The sequence below is a fragment of the Oryctolagus cuniculus genome, chromosome 16 (genome assembly GCF_964237555.1).
Source record: "Oryctolagus cuniculus chromosome 16, mOryCun1.1, whole genome shotgun sequence".
Classification (NCBI taxonomy): domain Eukaryota; kingdom Metazoa; phylum Chordata; class Mammalia; order Lagomorpha; family Leporidae; genus Oryctolagus; species Oryctolagus cuniculus.
This window is the reverse complement of record NC_091447.1, coordinates 61601207-61617394: the sequence shown is the minus strand read 5'-3', so window position 1 is coordinate 61617394 and position 16188 is coordinate 61601207. Positions and strand designations below refer to the sequence as shown.

General features: G+C 53.7%; 1 protein-coding gene across 7 annotated transcripts in view; it reads right to left on the bottom strand.

Moving 5' to 3' along the window:
- BRD4 (bromodomain containing 4) overlaps window positions 1-16188 on the bottom strand; it is an 81276-nt gene that overhangs the window by 21120 nt on the left and 43968 nt on the right. For 5 of the 7 annotated variants that reach the window (XM_070058790.1, XM_070058785.1, XM_070058786.1 and 2 more), the window contains exons 2-6: window positions 8243-8561; window positions 4486-4623; window positions 2854-2989; window positions 1084-1373; window positions 237-599 (exon numbers count right to left, since the gene is read on the bottom strand). In XM_070058790.1, coding sequence (XP_069914891.1) covers window positions 237-599; window positions 1084-1373; window positions 2854-2989; window positions 4486-4623; window positions 8243-8527 — 1212 coding nt within the window. In that variant the 5' untranslated portion in view covers window positions 8528-8561. The remainder of the gene's footprint in view (window positions 1-236; window positions 600-1083; window positions 1374-2853; window positions 2990-4485; window positions 4624-8242; window positions 8562-16188) is intronic. The other 2 variants (XM_070058791.1, XM_070058787.1) reach the window with 1 other exon arrangement.

Genomic DNA, 16188 nt, shown 5'->3' with positions numbered 1-16188 from the left:
ACTGGCTAAAGGGCAAGTGGACACACACTCCACAAAGGCAGCAGAGCTTACACCAGAGGGAAACAAGGGCCCAGGTGACTTGGTGCACACTCATCTTGGTGACACAGAGCAGAGAACTGGTCACAGGAACAGCCTGTCTCTGTACTGGACTTGGGCAGACTTACTCCACTCCCAGAAGACTGCAAAGAGTCTTAAACATGTCCTACCCACCTCTCCCTCCAGGGCCCTCTGCTCACCTTGATTGTGCTCATGTCCATGGGGTGTTTGATGATATCGCAGTAGTCGTGCAGGCCCAGGGCCTCCACGTCCACGGGCTTGTAGAAGGGCCAGGCGTAGGCAGCATGCTTCTTGGCGAACATCTCCTTGAGGATGCCGCTGCAGCACTTGAGCTGCTCTGAGACCTTGCTGCTCTTCTCTGGTGCCGGGTGCTGCTGGGAGTCCGGCACGTCCTTCTTTGGGGGCTTCACAGGCCGGCTGCTCTCTCGCCGGGGGCCCAGCTTGGTGGTCTTGGGCTCCGGGGGTAGCGAGGGTGGCTCATGAAGGGAGTCGATGGTGGTGGGGGTCGTGGTGTCTGCTTTCCTCTTCACCCCCTTCTTTGTCTGCCAAGAGCACAGGCACAGTGGCAGAGTCAGAGGTCGCCCGCCCTTGAAGCGAGGCCCTGTCTCTAGTCCCTGTACCTGCCCCACCCCGTGTGCTGCAACCAGGACAGGACGTGGCACTGGCAGGAAGACACACTCCATGCAGCCAGAGGTCCCTGGAACCCCTGTGCTGCGTGTTGCCAGGGAGTTCTCCCAGAGTGCTCAGGGCAGCACATTCAGAGGCCACGCAGAGGCCTGCATAGTCTAAACTGCAACCAGGGAGGGGGCAGGAACACACTAGGAAATATAACACAATCACAGGATCTTTGAGACAGCAGGGTGGCCACCTCTGGAATGTGACACACAGAGACATGCCCCAGAAACACCTGCCAGTGCGGGACCCAGGACAGGCTGCGTGGAAAGCACTGGATGATGGGCCGCCTGTCTCCTGCAAGCCCCGCCCCAGACCCTGGTGGTGGTGGCCAGCAGCACCCAGGACGCTCACCTTCACAGGCTGTGGGGTGGCCGCAATGATGGGCGGGTGGCTCTGCACGGGCTGGGGGACCGGAGCGGGCGGGGGTGGTGGCTGGGGGGGCACCGGTGGGGGCGTCTGCAGCGGCTGGGGAGGCACCACTGTCATGACGGGTGTCTGCACGATGAGGTCTGGGGTGACAGCAGGAAAGGGGTGAGGCGTGGCCGGCACAGGCGGAGGGTTCTGCTGAGGGGTCTGGGTCTGCGGAGGAGTTGATGCTTGAGCTGTGTTTGGTACCGCGGAGACGCCAGGTTTTGCCGTTGCTACCAATTATAAGAAGGACAGGGAGTTAAGAGGCAGTGCTGACACACTGTGCTGGCTGACCTTGTGGGGGCGCTGTCACCTAGGAGACAGTACGCCAGCACACCTCTGCCTTCCTGGTGCCAAAGATGTCCACCCGCCCCAGTGCTCACAGAACAGGGAGTGCACTGCACTTCAGGATTCCTGGGGTATCTAGGCACAAAGACCCCTGTGGGAGCCTGGGCTGAAAAAGCAGGAGCACACACCCAGAGTTAGTACCAAAACTATGGAGTGGAAAACGGATCCTTGGAGGTTCCGGCCAGAGCTGCCCTCGTTCCCAGAAGTACTGTCTTCTGAGTAAGTACTTCTGGCAACAGACCGACTGCTCTGGCCAAGGTTTCTGGAAACTGGCTAGGCCCCAGGCCCCAATCTCTGGGAGCCACAGCAGACGGCCAGACAGCTGCTGTCCTCTGTGACCGGCGTAGGCAGCCTCCCTGCAGCTGTGCACCGAGCCTGAACAGAGTCCCAGGGCCTGCACAACCAGCTCCAAAAATGAGCAGGTGGGCCAGGGAAATGGAGCCTAGGGCATGACCTGAATGGCCTGCATGCTGGTGGTCATGAAAAGCGACGGACATGCAAGGACCCACAGAAGCCATCTTCATCTGTGAGCCGTACTGGGGCAGTGCCCAGGTTCCCATGAAGAACAAGGTTCTGCTGAGTCAAGTTCTGCTCCCCGAAGCATTACTCTGGGGTTTCTGGAACTGGAAGAGATGCCCAGTGTGCACACCAGATCCCTGGTCACAGCAGGGGGCTTGAGGGAGCACAGAGGTCCTCATAGGAAGATGAGGGACATGACTTGATCACATGACTACCCGGTGATGACCTAGGCTGCCTCTGGTGCTACCGCTTCAGAGTAGGGTGGGAGGCCAGATGAAAGGCTGCGCCTCAGAGAATCAAGAACTCACACCCAGGGTCTTGCTGGCCAGTGTCGGCCTCCTGCAGCACAGAAGGCAGCCTTCAGAGCTTTCTTCAGAGACCTTCCCTGGAGGGGGCAACTCTGTTCAGAGCCTCCTGAATCACGTGTGTGTGCATGTGTGACACACAGTGACACAGAGAGACAGCAGAGGAGACCTGGAGTTCAGGTGGCTGCGTTTCATACAAAGCAGGCATGGCCACAACAAATGTACACCAAGGCCATTCCGACTGCAAACCCCAAGGCTGGAGGATGGACTATTAGTCAAAATTGCTGTTGGTCAGATTAATTTTTTTCTCTAAAATGGAAAAGGAAAGACCATCTATGGCACTGTGAGGTAAATTAAACTGAAGTCGACCAACTACCCCAGAGCAGGCAGGGCCCAATCATTCCCAGGTGGGAGAGACCCAACACGGCAATGATACACAACCACTGCCAAGCTCCCACCACTCCCAGACTGTCCCCAAACCTGCAAAGGGGGCAGGGGCTGGGGAGACCCAAGGCCAGGCCGCTGCCAGCTCAGCGCCTACCTGCTTCTTTCCTCCCACGTCCTCTTCCTTTTGCCTGGACGATCATGATCTCAGTTTCCTCCGTCGGGAGCTCATTAATTTTTTGCAAGAAGAGCTTCTCCAGAGCTTCTGCCATTAAGACTATGTCATCTCCAGGCTGGAGGAGGTAATGGCAGACAGAGTCAGGACGCCTCCCTGACCACTGCAACACAGGACATCCTGGGCCACCTCTGCCTCAAAGTGGAGCACATTCATTCAGGCTCCCTCTTCCATCTGAATCCCAAGGGACCAAACAGTTATGCTTCCAGGGGAAGAACTCCGGAGAGGAGTTCTGAGTCTTCACCAGTCTACCTGCCCATCTACCCTTCCCCCACCCTTGACTTCTGAGCTCTGGCCTATTTGAAAACCATCCTAATGCCTTAACCGTCAACCAAGCTCAGGCAGTAAGTGACAGGGGCCCTCCTGTGACACAATCTGACCTCTCTGGAATACTTGGGTATGCAGCACTGTCCTGCCAGGGACTCCAGTGGGGCACCAACGACACTCTCCAGCTCTCAGTGGGGCTTGGGGAAGCCTGGCTCCCATGGCTTATGCCACCTCATGCAGAGCATGGGGCTCTTGCACTTAGCAGTAAAGGGAGGGCCACTGTGCTTCAGAGTCTACGGGGTGAGGGCTGAGACTTCACAAAACACGGTGAACCTCCAGACACTCACCTACCTGTCTCTTCTGGGCAGTTCTACCCACTACACCAGCAGAGTTCTGTACAGTGTCTCCTTCCACAGTCGTTCTATTTGAAAGGGTTGTTTTTTTTTTTTTTTTTTTGACAGGCAGAGTGGACAGTGAGAGAGAGAGACAGAGAGAAAGGTCTTCCTTTTGCCGTTGGATCACCCTCCAATGGCCGCCGCTGCAGCCGGCGCACCGCGCTGATCCGATGGCAGGAGCCAGGATCCAGGTGCTTTTCCTGGTCTCCCATGGGGTGCAGGGCCCAAGCACCTGGGCCATCCTCCACTGCACTCCCTGGCCATAGCAGAGAGCTGGCCTGGAAGAGGGGCAACCGGGACAGAATCCGGCGCCCCAACCGGGACTAGAACCCGGTGTGCCGGCGCCGCATGGTGGAGGATTAGCCTATTGAGCCACGGCGCCGGCTGAAAGGGTTGGTTTTAATCACATCTGGGGTCTGAACTAAAAATAAGTGACCCGCCTTCCTGGCACAGCCAAGCCAAAAGGTTTGGCTATGGAGTCAGAAGGGGACCTTCCGGTTTACAGATACGATCAGGGAGCAAGCTGACTCCGTGGAAGAGCTAGCTGTCAGTAGTCACATCTGCAGACCCAGCAGCCTGGGACCCATGGAGCAGCTGTGCTCCTGGCCTTGCCTCCTGCCTTGTGTGGTATCCAGGTTTCTGTCCGAGTAGGCTTTTGGCTGACACCTGGCACCCTCTACGGGGCTCTGCCAGGAGTCACTACTATCCTCACACCTCTGCTTAGAGCCGTGCTCAAGAACTGGGGAGCACCGCTCACAGGACTGCCTGTGCTTCACTGTGGCCGGCACCCCTCCTTCCCACAACAAACACCCAGTCCCGGCAGAACCACAGGTCCCGTTACCTCTCCAGCTGTCACCCCCAGGGCAGCCGGGCAGCAGCCTCTGGGTCTCACCTTGTTATAGATGTAACAATTTGTAAACATAGTGTTGAAGTCCTGGATACATTCCTGAGCATTCCAGTAATAGTTGTTTTCCAAGCGCTTCTTTATTGTTCCCATATCCATAGGCGTTTTAATGATCTTATAGTAATCCTGGAGAGCAGACAGAACAAGCCAGAGTCACCGCAGCCGCCCCACGGCACCCGCGTGGGGCTGGCCGGCTGGGCCCGTGGGTCACGCACACAGTCCTGCTCAACGAGGAGCCACAGTTCAGACCAACCTTCTTCCATGGTGTCCGTGGCCTCAAGTGGGCAGAGGAAGGTGGCAACTCAGAGGTAAAACACACCCACTGCTCTCTCAGAACATATTGTCTTTATAGGAATTTGTGTCTTTCCTTTTGATGTTAACAGATCCTTTTGTTTTTAATGAATAATGGGAGAAGCAGCCTTATAAAAAGCAGTTCCTAACTGTAAAACCACCCACAGCAGGCCCTAAACTGTCCCCCACCATTTGAAGTTTTAAATGCCCATGAAATGCAAATTCCCATGGTGCTAGTGTTCCAGCCCACCCAGAACAACCACACTCCTCACTTCCTGCCACAAACAACACTGCCAAACATGAACTTCCACTCTCATTCAATTTCATGGGACTTACAGCCTGCAACTCAAGACTGATCGTGCCTGAACGACTGACCAGGTCAACTCTCAGCCACCACGGTCAGTGCCAAGATCCCATGACCTTGTCCACAAATCTTCAGATTTCGCCCTCCAAGCCCGGAGAAGGTGCCAGACAGGAGCTCCGAGTGTCTCAGAGTCCACCACGGCAAACTCTGCAGCACCATCACGACTTCACCCCAGACGTGAACCTATTCTCAAATGTTTTATTTTAAAAACCACAGGAGGAATCTGGGGACAGAACGAGCAGCATGTAGAGATGCCAAGTGAGAGGGCGGCTGCGGGGAGAGGGCAGGGCTGCCCACAGACAGCGAGCCCTCAGTGGTCCAGGCCACTGGGCCAGACCCACCAAGAACTTTCTCTGAGGTCTGGGCCACCCAGATTTAAGCTTGTAATTAAGCTGGATCCCAATGGCAGGAGGGTAAGCCACGGGCACGGAAGCTGTTGCAGGAGAGAACAAACTGCCCTCAGCGAGCCCTCTGAGGTCCTGCTCGGGAACAGTGGTGATTGGCACTGGAAAGGAAGGCACGCACCAAGGTGGCTGTGGGTTTTGAGCAGTTCCTGACACCCACGAGAAAGGAACAAAAGCAGCACCCTGGTAAGAGCGCCCTTGCATGCCTCAGCACCTTGGGCAGAAGGCCAAGAAGGGGCATTCACCCCAACTTCCTATGCCACATGATGTCTGAGTTCCTTCCCTAAGACAGCCAAGCCTAGATAGATGTGGCTGCAGTAGAAAGCGAGCTTATCCCCTACTGCGAAGAGCTCTGTGCAGAGTTTTGTTTCATGATGGAACTGGGCAGGGTGGCAGAGGCTTAAGGACAAACGGAAGAGTGGCAAGAAACCAACACATAGGCTGAAGCCGGAAAATCTTCAGAACACCAAAAAAGAAGAAATACCTTTTTGGTTGACCCTACCAACATCTCCTGGAGAAGTGGCACCCAGGAAACAGGGCTTTAGTGCTACAGTGCCTCCAGCTGAGCAGCCTATCTGGGGCAGCCCATGACCACCTTCCACAGCAACACAGGTCCCCTTGGAAGGTACTGCTTAGGGTGACATCAAAAGTCAGAGACAGGCAGACACACACCCTGCCTGGAGCAGGAACGTCCCGCTGGTCAGAGCCCAGCCTCCCGCTCTCCTTGGCCTCATTCACCACCCCTACTTCCTGGAGATCTACAGTCCCTTAGTCCCCCCTTTCTCCTTTGTCCTCACCTCCCTCATAGCCCTCTGGGTCTGTCCCTTCTGAGTTTTCCTCTAGCAAACTAACCCCTCTTCCATTTCCCCTTCAAAGCCAAGTTTCTTGAAATGAGCGTCTCACATCCTCACCTTCTCACCACACTGCTGCCAATCTGGCTTCTACCTCTGTGTCACAACTCCTAAGGTCACCAGCACCCTCCTAAAGGCCAGCAGGATGTCAGGCTGGGCTCTTCACTTCAGTGAAGTCTGACCTCCCTGCAGGCTATGACATGAGAATCTGGGGACTGCGCTTGCTGGTGAATCCTCCCTGGTGCTGTTTTGTGTCCCCCACAACTACCATTGAAAAAAAGGGTACAAGGGCCCCCTATTCCCACTCCTCAGCTCCTGCTCTCCTAGCCCCTTGCACTTGCTCCAAGAGCATTACTTTTGAATGTGGACCCTGCATAGCTCAAAACAAATACTGCAAACTCCCCTGAGTGACCCAGATCTCCACGGTCAGTTGCTGACACTCCTTGGCCTCTTTTCTGCCTCTGGCCTTTTTCTTGAGCCAGTTTATTACTCAGACCTAAGGGGCCCCCTTCTGGCTTCTTCCAGCCAGGAAGCGTGAATGTGGCAGAGGGTGGGTCACTCCGCCTCAGAAGCAGTGCCAGCACTCCAGACATAGACTGGGTCAGTGGCTACAACCACTTAATTCACCCACTGGAGAGGGGTACAGCACCTGGCACACAGCAGAGGCAATTTAAAGACAATCAGCCCTCGAAGGTGGAAGAAAAGAAAGCAAACCTCTATTCTGCCTGCTCCCCGAGGCCGAGCTGTGCTTACAGAGCTGCCTGCTTAGAATGCAAACAAGGGCGAATTCTCTAGAGAAAGCGGAGAGGAACAGGGATGAAAAAGAACACGAACAGCCTTGCTCAACCTGCCTTTCCTCTGGTCAAGGCCATCTCCACACGCTTGCTCCCCGGGGATCATCTTACTTCCCCTGGAGCAGGAGAGTAGCCAAACACTGAAGGCAGTCAAGTCGGGGTTGGGCATCACAGACTAAACTGCTGCTTGCAACACTCATGTCCCAATCAGCGTGCCTGAGACCAAGTCCTGGTTCCTCCACTTCCTGCTAATGCATCTTAGGAGGCAGCACGGAAGACTCAAGTACTTGGGCACCTGCCATCCATGTGCAAGACCCTTCTGGCTTCAGCCTGGCCCAGCCCCAGCTGCTGTGGAGTGAACCAGTGAATGGAAGATTTCTCCCTTCCAAACACATAAAAATAAATCAATAATAATAATAAAAAAGACACCAAGTCCCGTATACAAGGGCATGGGTTTGATCCCTTGCTCCAGCTCCCTGCCACCCACATGACCTACAACCTCGATTGTGCTCCCAGCTTCAGTCGCAGCCATTGTAGGTTTTTGGATAGTGAACCAGCACGAGAGAGATCTGTCTCTCTAAAATCTAAGTAAGATTTTTTTTTAAAATAAATAATAATAAAAAAAAATCCACTTTCCTTTCCTACCTGGTGCTCTGGGTGATAACGGCAACCTCTACTGGAGCAGACCAGACTCCCTCCACCACGGTCTGACTGAGCACAGCTACTTCTACAGGGCCTACAGGTCCGCCACAGCTGAAGAGGAGGGTAGCCAGGACCATCAAAGAGCTCTAGGTAACCCTTCCCCCTCGTTTCAGCTTCTCCACATCTTCTCCAGGAGCCCGATATCTTAAGACACTGGACTCCTTCTTTCTTCTTCCCCATCTCTGTCCGTCAGGATGTAGCAAGGGCCTCGTGGGGCTGAGTACTGGCACTCAAAGCTGGGTCCTGATAGATCTATCTGCACCCTTCCCCCCGAGTCTGCAGGAAATACATAGAGAAGCCATGAGGTTGCAGGCCCTGGGCCCTGCCCAGGTTACTCACAGGGAGGTTCAGCTTGACGGCGTCCACAGGCTGCTGGAAAGGCCACGCAAACTGATGCTTCCATAGCGTCTTGAGCACCACTCTGAGCAGGTATTGCAGCTGGTTGGTCTGCCTCTTGGGCTTGTTGGGGTTGGAGGTCTCCGGGGGCGGGGGGTTGGTGCTGGCTGTGTTGGCTGGCTGGGGTTGGGCCTGGGCCTGCGTTGTAGACATTTGGGAGGTTTCCAGTCCATCCCCCATTACTGGCGGATTTCTCAATCTCGTCCCAGGGCCGCTCTCCGCAGACATGCTAGTGATCCCATCACATTCTTCACTGGGCACTCTACAAGGGAAGAGAAAAGTCCTCATCAGAGACCACCCAGCAAATGGGCACCCCTCTTGACGGTGTCCCCACTGGCTGCAGCCTCCAAGGACTGAAGGCCCTGCGGGTGGCTGCTCAGGTTGGGGAGTGCCACTTGATGCACCAACTAAAGGGGCCCGAGCGCCTGCTCTCAAAGATTTGCCACTCAGCAGGGAAGAGAGATCCCATACCAAAGGCGAGAGGTAGGGCAAGGGCTGAGGGTGGACCAGGACTTGGCAGGGGCTCTGGGCACCACGGAGCCTCTCAGGAAGGAGGTACAGTAAAGCACATTCCACACGTCTGCCCATCCCCTCTCCCGCCTGCGACCTCTGAAGTGACACTGCCTGTGTGCTGAAGAGAATCTGCAAGCCTCCAGACACGGCACTTACATCCAAGCCCTCATTTGCCCCTGTGGCTCACAAGGGCTGTGGGGCAGGAGGTGGCGCCTGCCCACCTCCAATGACCATGCAGTGTGCTGCCAAGGGCTCCAGGCCATGGCCTCCTGTTAACTTAGGAGCATTTTCTCCGTTGTTTAAATAATGTATGTCTGCTGCTCATCAAAGAGATCCCACAAGGTTACTGCTAATAACAGAAAAATAAATCCATTCTTAACCTACTGTTTTATTAACTACAAAGGGCGCCTCCCCTGGCAACTACACAGCCCTCCCCTCCCCGCCCCCAGCAGCAGTGCCTGCCTCAAACTCCTGGTCTGGCAGTGCCCTCCCTTCCCTGCTGAGGGCCACACTAACACTGCACCCCCTGCAGGCACACATAATCTCAGACTGGGGTTTCTATGTTTCTATTGCCAAAATGCCCTCCAGAAACATAGCAGCCCATCCCTTATGGGGCCCAAAAGTCCCCACACTTCAGTAATGCGAAGAAGTATCTGCTCAAGTACGGACTAGCCATTTGCCAACTTCCTGCATACATTCTGCTTATGACACTTTTCTATTGGCAAGGCAAAGGGTCTGGCCAACTTCAGGTTCCCCAGTCCCAAGGGGAGGAAAAAAAAAATCTCTGTAAGTGGGGAGCTGCCACATCCAAAAAGCATCACTATTGTAAAAAAACCAGGAAAAAGGCAAGAGTTGAGGAACACGGGGCAGGTTTTTGAACCACAGCAGTCTGGGAGGCAGAGGGGACAAGAAGAGACAGGGCAAGCTGGCTGGCTCCATCAGAGCTGGCACGATGGAGTGCATTTCGTGGGTCGAGCTGCGGCTTTTTGCCCAGCCCAAACCAGGCACCCCAGCTGCTGCTGAATTACATTGTAATTCAGTGCAAGTGTCATTTAGACCCAGGCTCCCAGAGATTTACAAATTACTGTTTTTTTTTTTTTTTTTTTTTTTTTTGGCAGGCAGAGTGGACAGTGAGAGAGAGAGAGAGAGAGAAAGGTCTTCCTTTTACCATTGGTTCACCCCCCAATGGCGGTGGCGGCCAGCGTGCTGCTGCCGGCGCACTGCGCTGATCTGAAGCCAGGAGCCAGGTGCTTCTCCTGGTCTCCCATGTGGGTGCAGGGCCCAAACACTTGGGCCATCCTCCACTGCACTCCCGGGCCACAGCAGAGAGCTAGCCTGGAAGAGGAGCAACCGGGACAGAATCTAGTGCCCCAACCGGGACTAGAACCCAGGGTGCCGGTGCCGCAGATGGAGGATTAGCCAATTGAGCTGCGGTGCCGGCCAACAAATTACCGTATTTTAAAAGCACCAGGGCAGGGTGGGGGCACTAGTTACATGAAGCAACTCTGTGCTCCATCATCCTGGAGCCCTGGACAGCCGAACCTCCTGGTCCACTGTGGCAAGAACGGCTGGCCCACACACAGGTCCCAGCTGTGGCATGGATCTGAGCGCTGACAAAGGACTAGGAACACTAACCTTCCCAGAAAGACAGCTTCTTCCTCCCTTGACACTCTGGCTGACTGGAGGTACAGCCAGCACCCTGCTGGAGAAAGCACTGTACTAACAGGCTGCCACAAAAGGGGACCCACATGGGAGCAGTCCAAGGCCATCTCGTATAAGATTTTCAAGGTGGCCGGGAACAAAGCCAACTCAGAAGCAGGGAGGGGAGTGACTGGCAGTGATACACACACTACACACTGGAGCTCATGCAGTTGGCCTGAGGACACTTTGTGTCTGCTCTTCTTTTCACTCTTTCTCACTAAATAGAAGAGAGACTTAAGAGTGCTTTTTGCCTACTCAGAGAGGAAAGGTAAACCTGAATCACTCATCAGTCCTCTGGCTCACGGGAGAAGACTGCACTGTGGAAGAAAACACACTCATGCCATCTGTGTAGGGACATCCACCACTCCACATGTGTTTAGTGGGGCCTGGCCGGGACCAGGTTGCCAGGCTGGCACTCAGAATCTGCACCCTCCCAGGGTAACTCCTGGCACCCAAGAACAGAAGGGATGGCGACCTTTATGGAAGACGTGGTTTTCCTGGGAAAGGCCCAACTCAGAAAAACCCAGTAGGGGGTTCTGGGTGGGCTTGGCAGAGCCGAAGCCATGTCTCACCGGATGGGGCTGCCTAAGACACTCCCTCATGCCACTGGGGGACTGATGGGACAAGTGTGGCCAGGGCTGACTGCCATGTGGTCTCAGAAGTGCCTGTAGCATGAACCATGGCACAGCAGCTGGGATGGAGATGTTGCTGGTGGGGAGACACAGGCACAGGAGGAGGGTGTGTGCTATGTGATGGCAGCTCAGGTTGGGACAGAAGCCTGAAAAAAACAGTGTGGGCTCCCGAAAGCAAAGGTCAGAGGAAACACAGCCTGTGGACAGGAGGCAGCCAGACCGACCGACCAGGAAGAGAGCACTCCTAGGAGCTGGAGGGAAAGTCAGAGGCATCGAGAACACAGAGAGACGAGAGATCTAGGGCCTCCAGCCAAGAGCACACAGCTGCTAACCAGGGAGGGGTTGGATAGAGGCCATGTTCCAGAAGCTGCATGTGGCTATGCATGCAGCCTTGCCCAGAGGACATGCCACCTTCATTCCTGCAATGAGCAGCAAGACAGAACAGGGTTTCTCCAAGCTCTTAGGTGAGTGAGAGCCAACAGGTAGGACCTCAGAGATGCAGGGTCTCCAGCCACCTCAAGTGACACAACAAAACCTGGCTGGGGCTGTGGGAAGCTCTGCAGAACCGGGTTCCTGGGGCCACTGGGGAGCAAGTGAAGTCACTCACTAAGGTTCTGGTATTAATATGTAGAGTCCAAGTTTGGAGCTAGTACAAAAGGTCATGGTTTAAGGTGTTAGCAAACTGTATTATCTGTAGAATTTAACAACACCCCTTTGTTCTTATGGGGCTTAATTTTACTGATATTCATGTGTAGCTTTCAAGCTAAGGGTACCGCACGGGGTAGGCACTGTGGCACAGCAGACTAAGAACACATCCATTATCAGAGTTTGGGGTGGCATCCCTGCTTCTCTGCTTCTGACCCAACTTCTGGGAGCAAGAAGGTGATGGCTCAAGTGTGTAGGCCTCTGCCACTCACACAGGAGACCAGGTTGGGGTTCTGGGCTCCTGGCTTCAGTCTGGGCATCTGGGGAGTGAACCAGCAGATGGAAGATCTGTGTCATGCTGCCTTTCAAGAAAATAAACATTTTTAAAAAGTATACTATTTAAAAAAGAGTAAAAAGGAGCCAGTGCTGTAGCATAGCGGGTAAAGCTGTCATCTGCTGTGCCGGCATCCAATATGGGCACTGGTTTGCATTCTGGCTGCTCCACTTCTGATCGAGCTCTCTGCTATGGCCTTGGAAAGCAGAAGATGACCCAAGTCCTTGGGACTCCGCACCCGTGTGGGACACCTGCAAGAAGCTCCTGGCTTTGGATCAGCAGAGCTCATGGAAGACCTCTCTCTCTGCCTTTCCAATAAATAAATATAATACACACACAAACTTGCTCTTCAAATGATATTTCCAGAATGAGGGAAGGAACAGGTAAGTGAAATTCTTTCCTAAACATATGGTACAAAGGGCTTAAATCTAAGCTGAATTAATAATAACAAAAAAGGAGTAAATGGTTTTAAAGTAACTTCCAAGTACACCAATCTCAAGTCCGGAGGGGTAAGAGGAGAGGCGTGGCGAGTGCCTCCAGCAGAGCCATGGAGGCAGGGACCAGTGAGACAAGAACCATGCACCAGGAGCCTCTGGCCCAGGCAGAGACAGCTACACCACTCAGGGGAAATTCTGGTGGAGGAACAGCACCATAGTCGGGGAAGGAAGGGCATCGTGGGGCTTCAGGATACCTGGTGTCTGCTGGGGAGGCTCTCATAGCAGGACTGATGGAAGAGGATGAGGGCACAACAAGAGGACCCTGTTCTGAGGGGAGGAGGTGAGGCCTCTCACCGCTGGAGAAGCTTGAGCCAGGGATGTGCAGTGGGGTTTAGAAGGCACGTCTAAGGTGCTGATACAGTGCACACCCAGCACCCATCGGGTGAGCAGGGACACAGGCTGCTGGGCCCCGGTGAGGCTCATCCCCCCAAGAGGAAGCAGCCCTGAACACTTTCCTCTCCTTCACAACAGGCGCAGACAGCCCCCCCCAAGTCAAGGAAGCAGAACTCTCTGCTCATAAGGTAAACCAACGTTTCCTAAAGAAAACCGTTCTCTCGAACTTTGCCTGCTCTTGGTGTTTAAGCCTTTACAAACTACAGATCGCCTTTCCCAGCCAGCCGGCTTACATCCGATGCATGATAACATCCAGATGCTCCCAACAATGCCAACATTGCTTCCGATCCCATCCTCACTTCACAGATGAGAAACTAAGGCAGAGAGAAGCCACTCACCCAGGAGGTGGAGCCCAAGTCTGAGCAGCCACAGTGCCCCAGGACCCGGCCTCTGGTTCCTGGACAGTTTAAGTTGGTAACAAACTGCTGGGGATGGCAGTCCAGATGGGAAGGTATGATGTGGGAAGATGCCACATGGGGAGGGCCAAGAGTGACAGGTGCCACTCATGGCCTACATCCACTGTGGGCCTAGGCAGTCCCCACGCCTCAAGGTCACACTCTGACCCAGTACAATGCTTTGGCCTCACAGCCTACCTCTCACAACTCAGCCTTCCCATCACCTCAGGAAAATGTCAAGAACGCACTCATACTACCTATGGTGCAGGGATTGTGTGAGAACTAGCCAGAACTTTCTGTTTGCTGTGGGCTAAGGAACAGGCACCACTGAGTTGGTCTATTCGGAGGCACAAAGCCACTCAGGCCAGCCTCCTTGGGTAAATCTTTCCACAGGGGCCACCACCACACCACACCGCCTTAAGCCTTTCTCTTGCTACACCTGCTGCCAGGACACAAACGGACATGACATAAGGCCCCACAACACCTGGTGCTACCCTGCTCACCATCCAGGGGCTTCCAGCTAGGCCTCAGAGCCGTGCAAGAGGAAAGCAGCCCATGCCCTGGCACACAGTGTGGTGACTCCAAGACTCAGTGATTGTGTCCTGAGCTCCGGTGGGCCGGGCTCAGCTGACCTGATATTCTCCTGAACGATCAAGCAAAATCATACTGGGGGAAACAACACAAAGAAGGGGAGGGCTGCTCTGGCTGCAGACAGGGAGAGGCTGCCCTGTGCTGCTCTGCAGGGACGATCAACGAGACCTGGGGGTGAGGGGTGAGACAGTTCTGCAGAGAAGAGGGGTACCGCACATGCGCAGAGCAAAAGGAAAGTAAATGGGGTGCGCATGACAGAGCAGACCCCACCCCGTCTACAACCACAACCTAAAAGACTGGAAAATGCTCCTCCCTCTCCAATGAATTTCTGCTGACCTGTGGCCAAGAGGCGGAAGCCACCATTCCCTAGGTAAGAGTTCCTGTTCCCAACAGTTTAGAGGGGGAAGAAGGAAAAACAGAAGTCAGGGAGTTCCATGATTTCCAAACTGAGAGCCCATGTGCCCCAGGATGCCATGATAAACCAGAGCCACTGGCAGACACTACCTGCGACTGACAGCTGTCCGTCAGACAGTGCTCTACTCCCTTCAACAACACCACAACTCGCAAAGCTTACTGCTGTGTGCAACACAAAAGCAAATACTACATAAAAAAATCAACATGAACAGAAAATCCAAGTGGTGGTGTCCTACCCGAGCACAGGGACATGTGTCCCATTAAGAAGTAACCACAGGGGCTGGCGCTACGCTGCAGCGAGTAAAGCCATTGCCTGCAGTGCTGGCATCCCATATGCGTGCCGGTTTGAGTGCCGGCTGCTCCACTTCTGATCCAGCTCTCTACTATGGCCTGGGAAAGCAGTAGAAGATGGTCCAAGTCCTTGGGCCCCTGCTCCCTTGTTGGAGAGCCAAAAGAAGCTCCTGGCTCCTGGCTTCTGATTGGCTCAGCTCTGGCTGTTTTGGCCATTTGGGGAGTGAACCGGTGGATGGAAGACTTCCCTCTCTGCCTCTGACTCTTCAATTCTGACTTTCAAGTAAAATAGATTCTTTTTTTAAAATAAGTAACCACAGTTATCTAAGAATAAAACAAGAATATTTATCCAGGGGCCAGCACTGTGGCAGAGCTGGTAAAGCCACCTCTTGTAATGATGTCATATATGGGCACAGGTTGAAGACCTGGGCTTCACTTCCAATCCAGCTCTCTGCTATTGCCTGGAAAAGCAGTAGAACATGGCCCAAGTGCTTGGGCCCCTGTACCTGCGTGGGAGACCCGGAAGGAGGTCCTGGCTCCTGCCTTTGGATCAGCTCGGCTCTGGCTGTTTCAGCCACTTTGAGAGTGAACCAGCAGGTGGAAGACATCTCTCTCTCTCTGCCTTTTCTGTTAACTCTGCCTTTCAAATAAATTAATTATTTATCCTGAGGCCAGCGCTATGGTACAGTGGTTAAACCACCACCTGGGAAGCCAGCATCCTATATGGGTACTGGTTTGATTCCTGGCTGCTCCATTTCTGATCCAGCTCCCTGCTAATGCCCCTGGGAAAGCAGCAGCAGATGGCCCAAGTACTCAGGCCATTGCGCCCACATGGGAGACATGGAAGAAACTCTTGGCTTTGGCCTGGTGCAGCCCTGACTGCTGCATCTATTTGGGGAGTAGACTAGAGGATGGAAGATTTCTCTGTAACTCTGCCTTCTCTGCCATTCAATCAAATGAATCTTTCAAAAACAAAAATTTGTCCTTACAACTGACATGTTTTATTTCTTTAAAATAGTAACACAGTGGTTGAGACAAAAACTTGTACCTAACTACCCACTAAAACTGCTGGGTATTTCCTCTGGCCTCAGAGCATCATGAAAACAGACACTTAGGGGTATTCTGAACCTCCTGTTTGGGAACTTTTGGTCTGATGAAGGTAAAATATTAATGGTCCCTAATTTCACAGACCTCTGATGAAACATGCTTGCTTTTAAGGATAGTGTCTCACCCAGGGGGTCTGAGAGACCTCTGAGGATAACACAATTGTAGTATCTTTCATCTTTCTACATAAAATACTTTCATTTCCTTTGACATTCTTACCAGTCAACCAGCCAACAATCCATATTAGAAATGAAAGATATGGAACATTTTATTTCAAACACATCTCAAATAAGTTCAGTGAAGTTCCAGCATTTTCTGCAAGGATGGGGCTCCTACTTGGAAAGCAGGTGACAGCAAGCCCTCTGTCGCCCCTCCGACT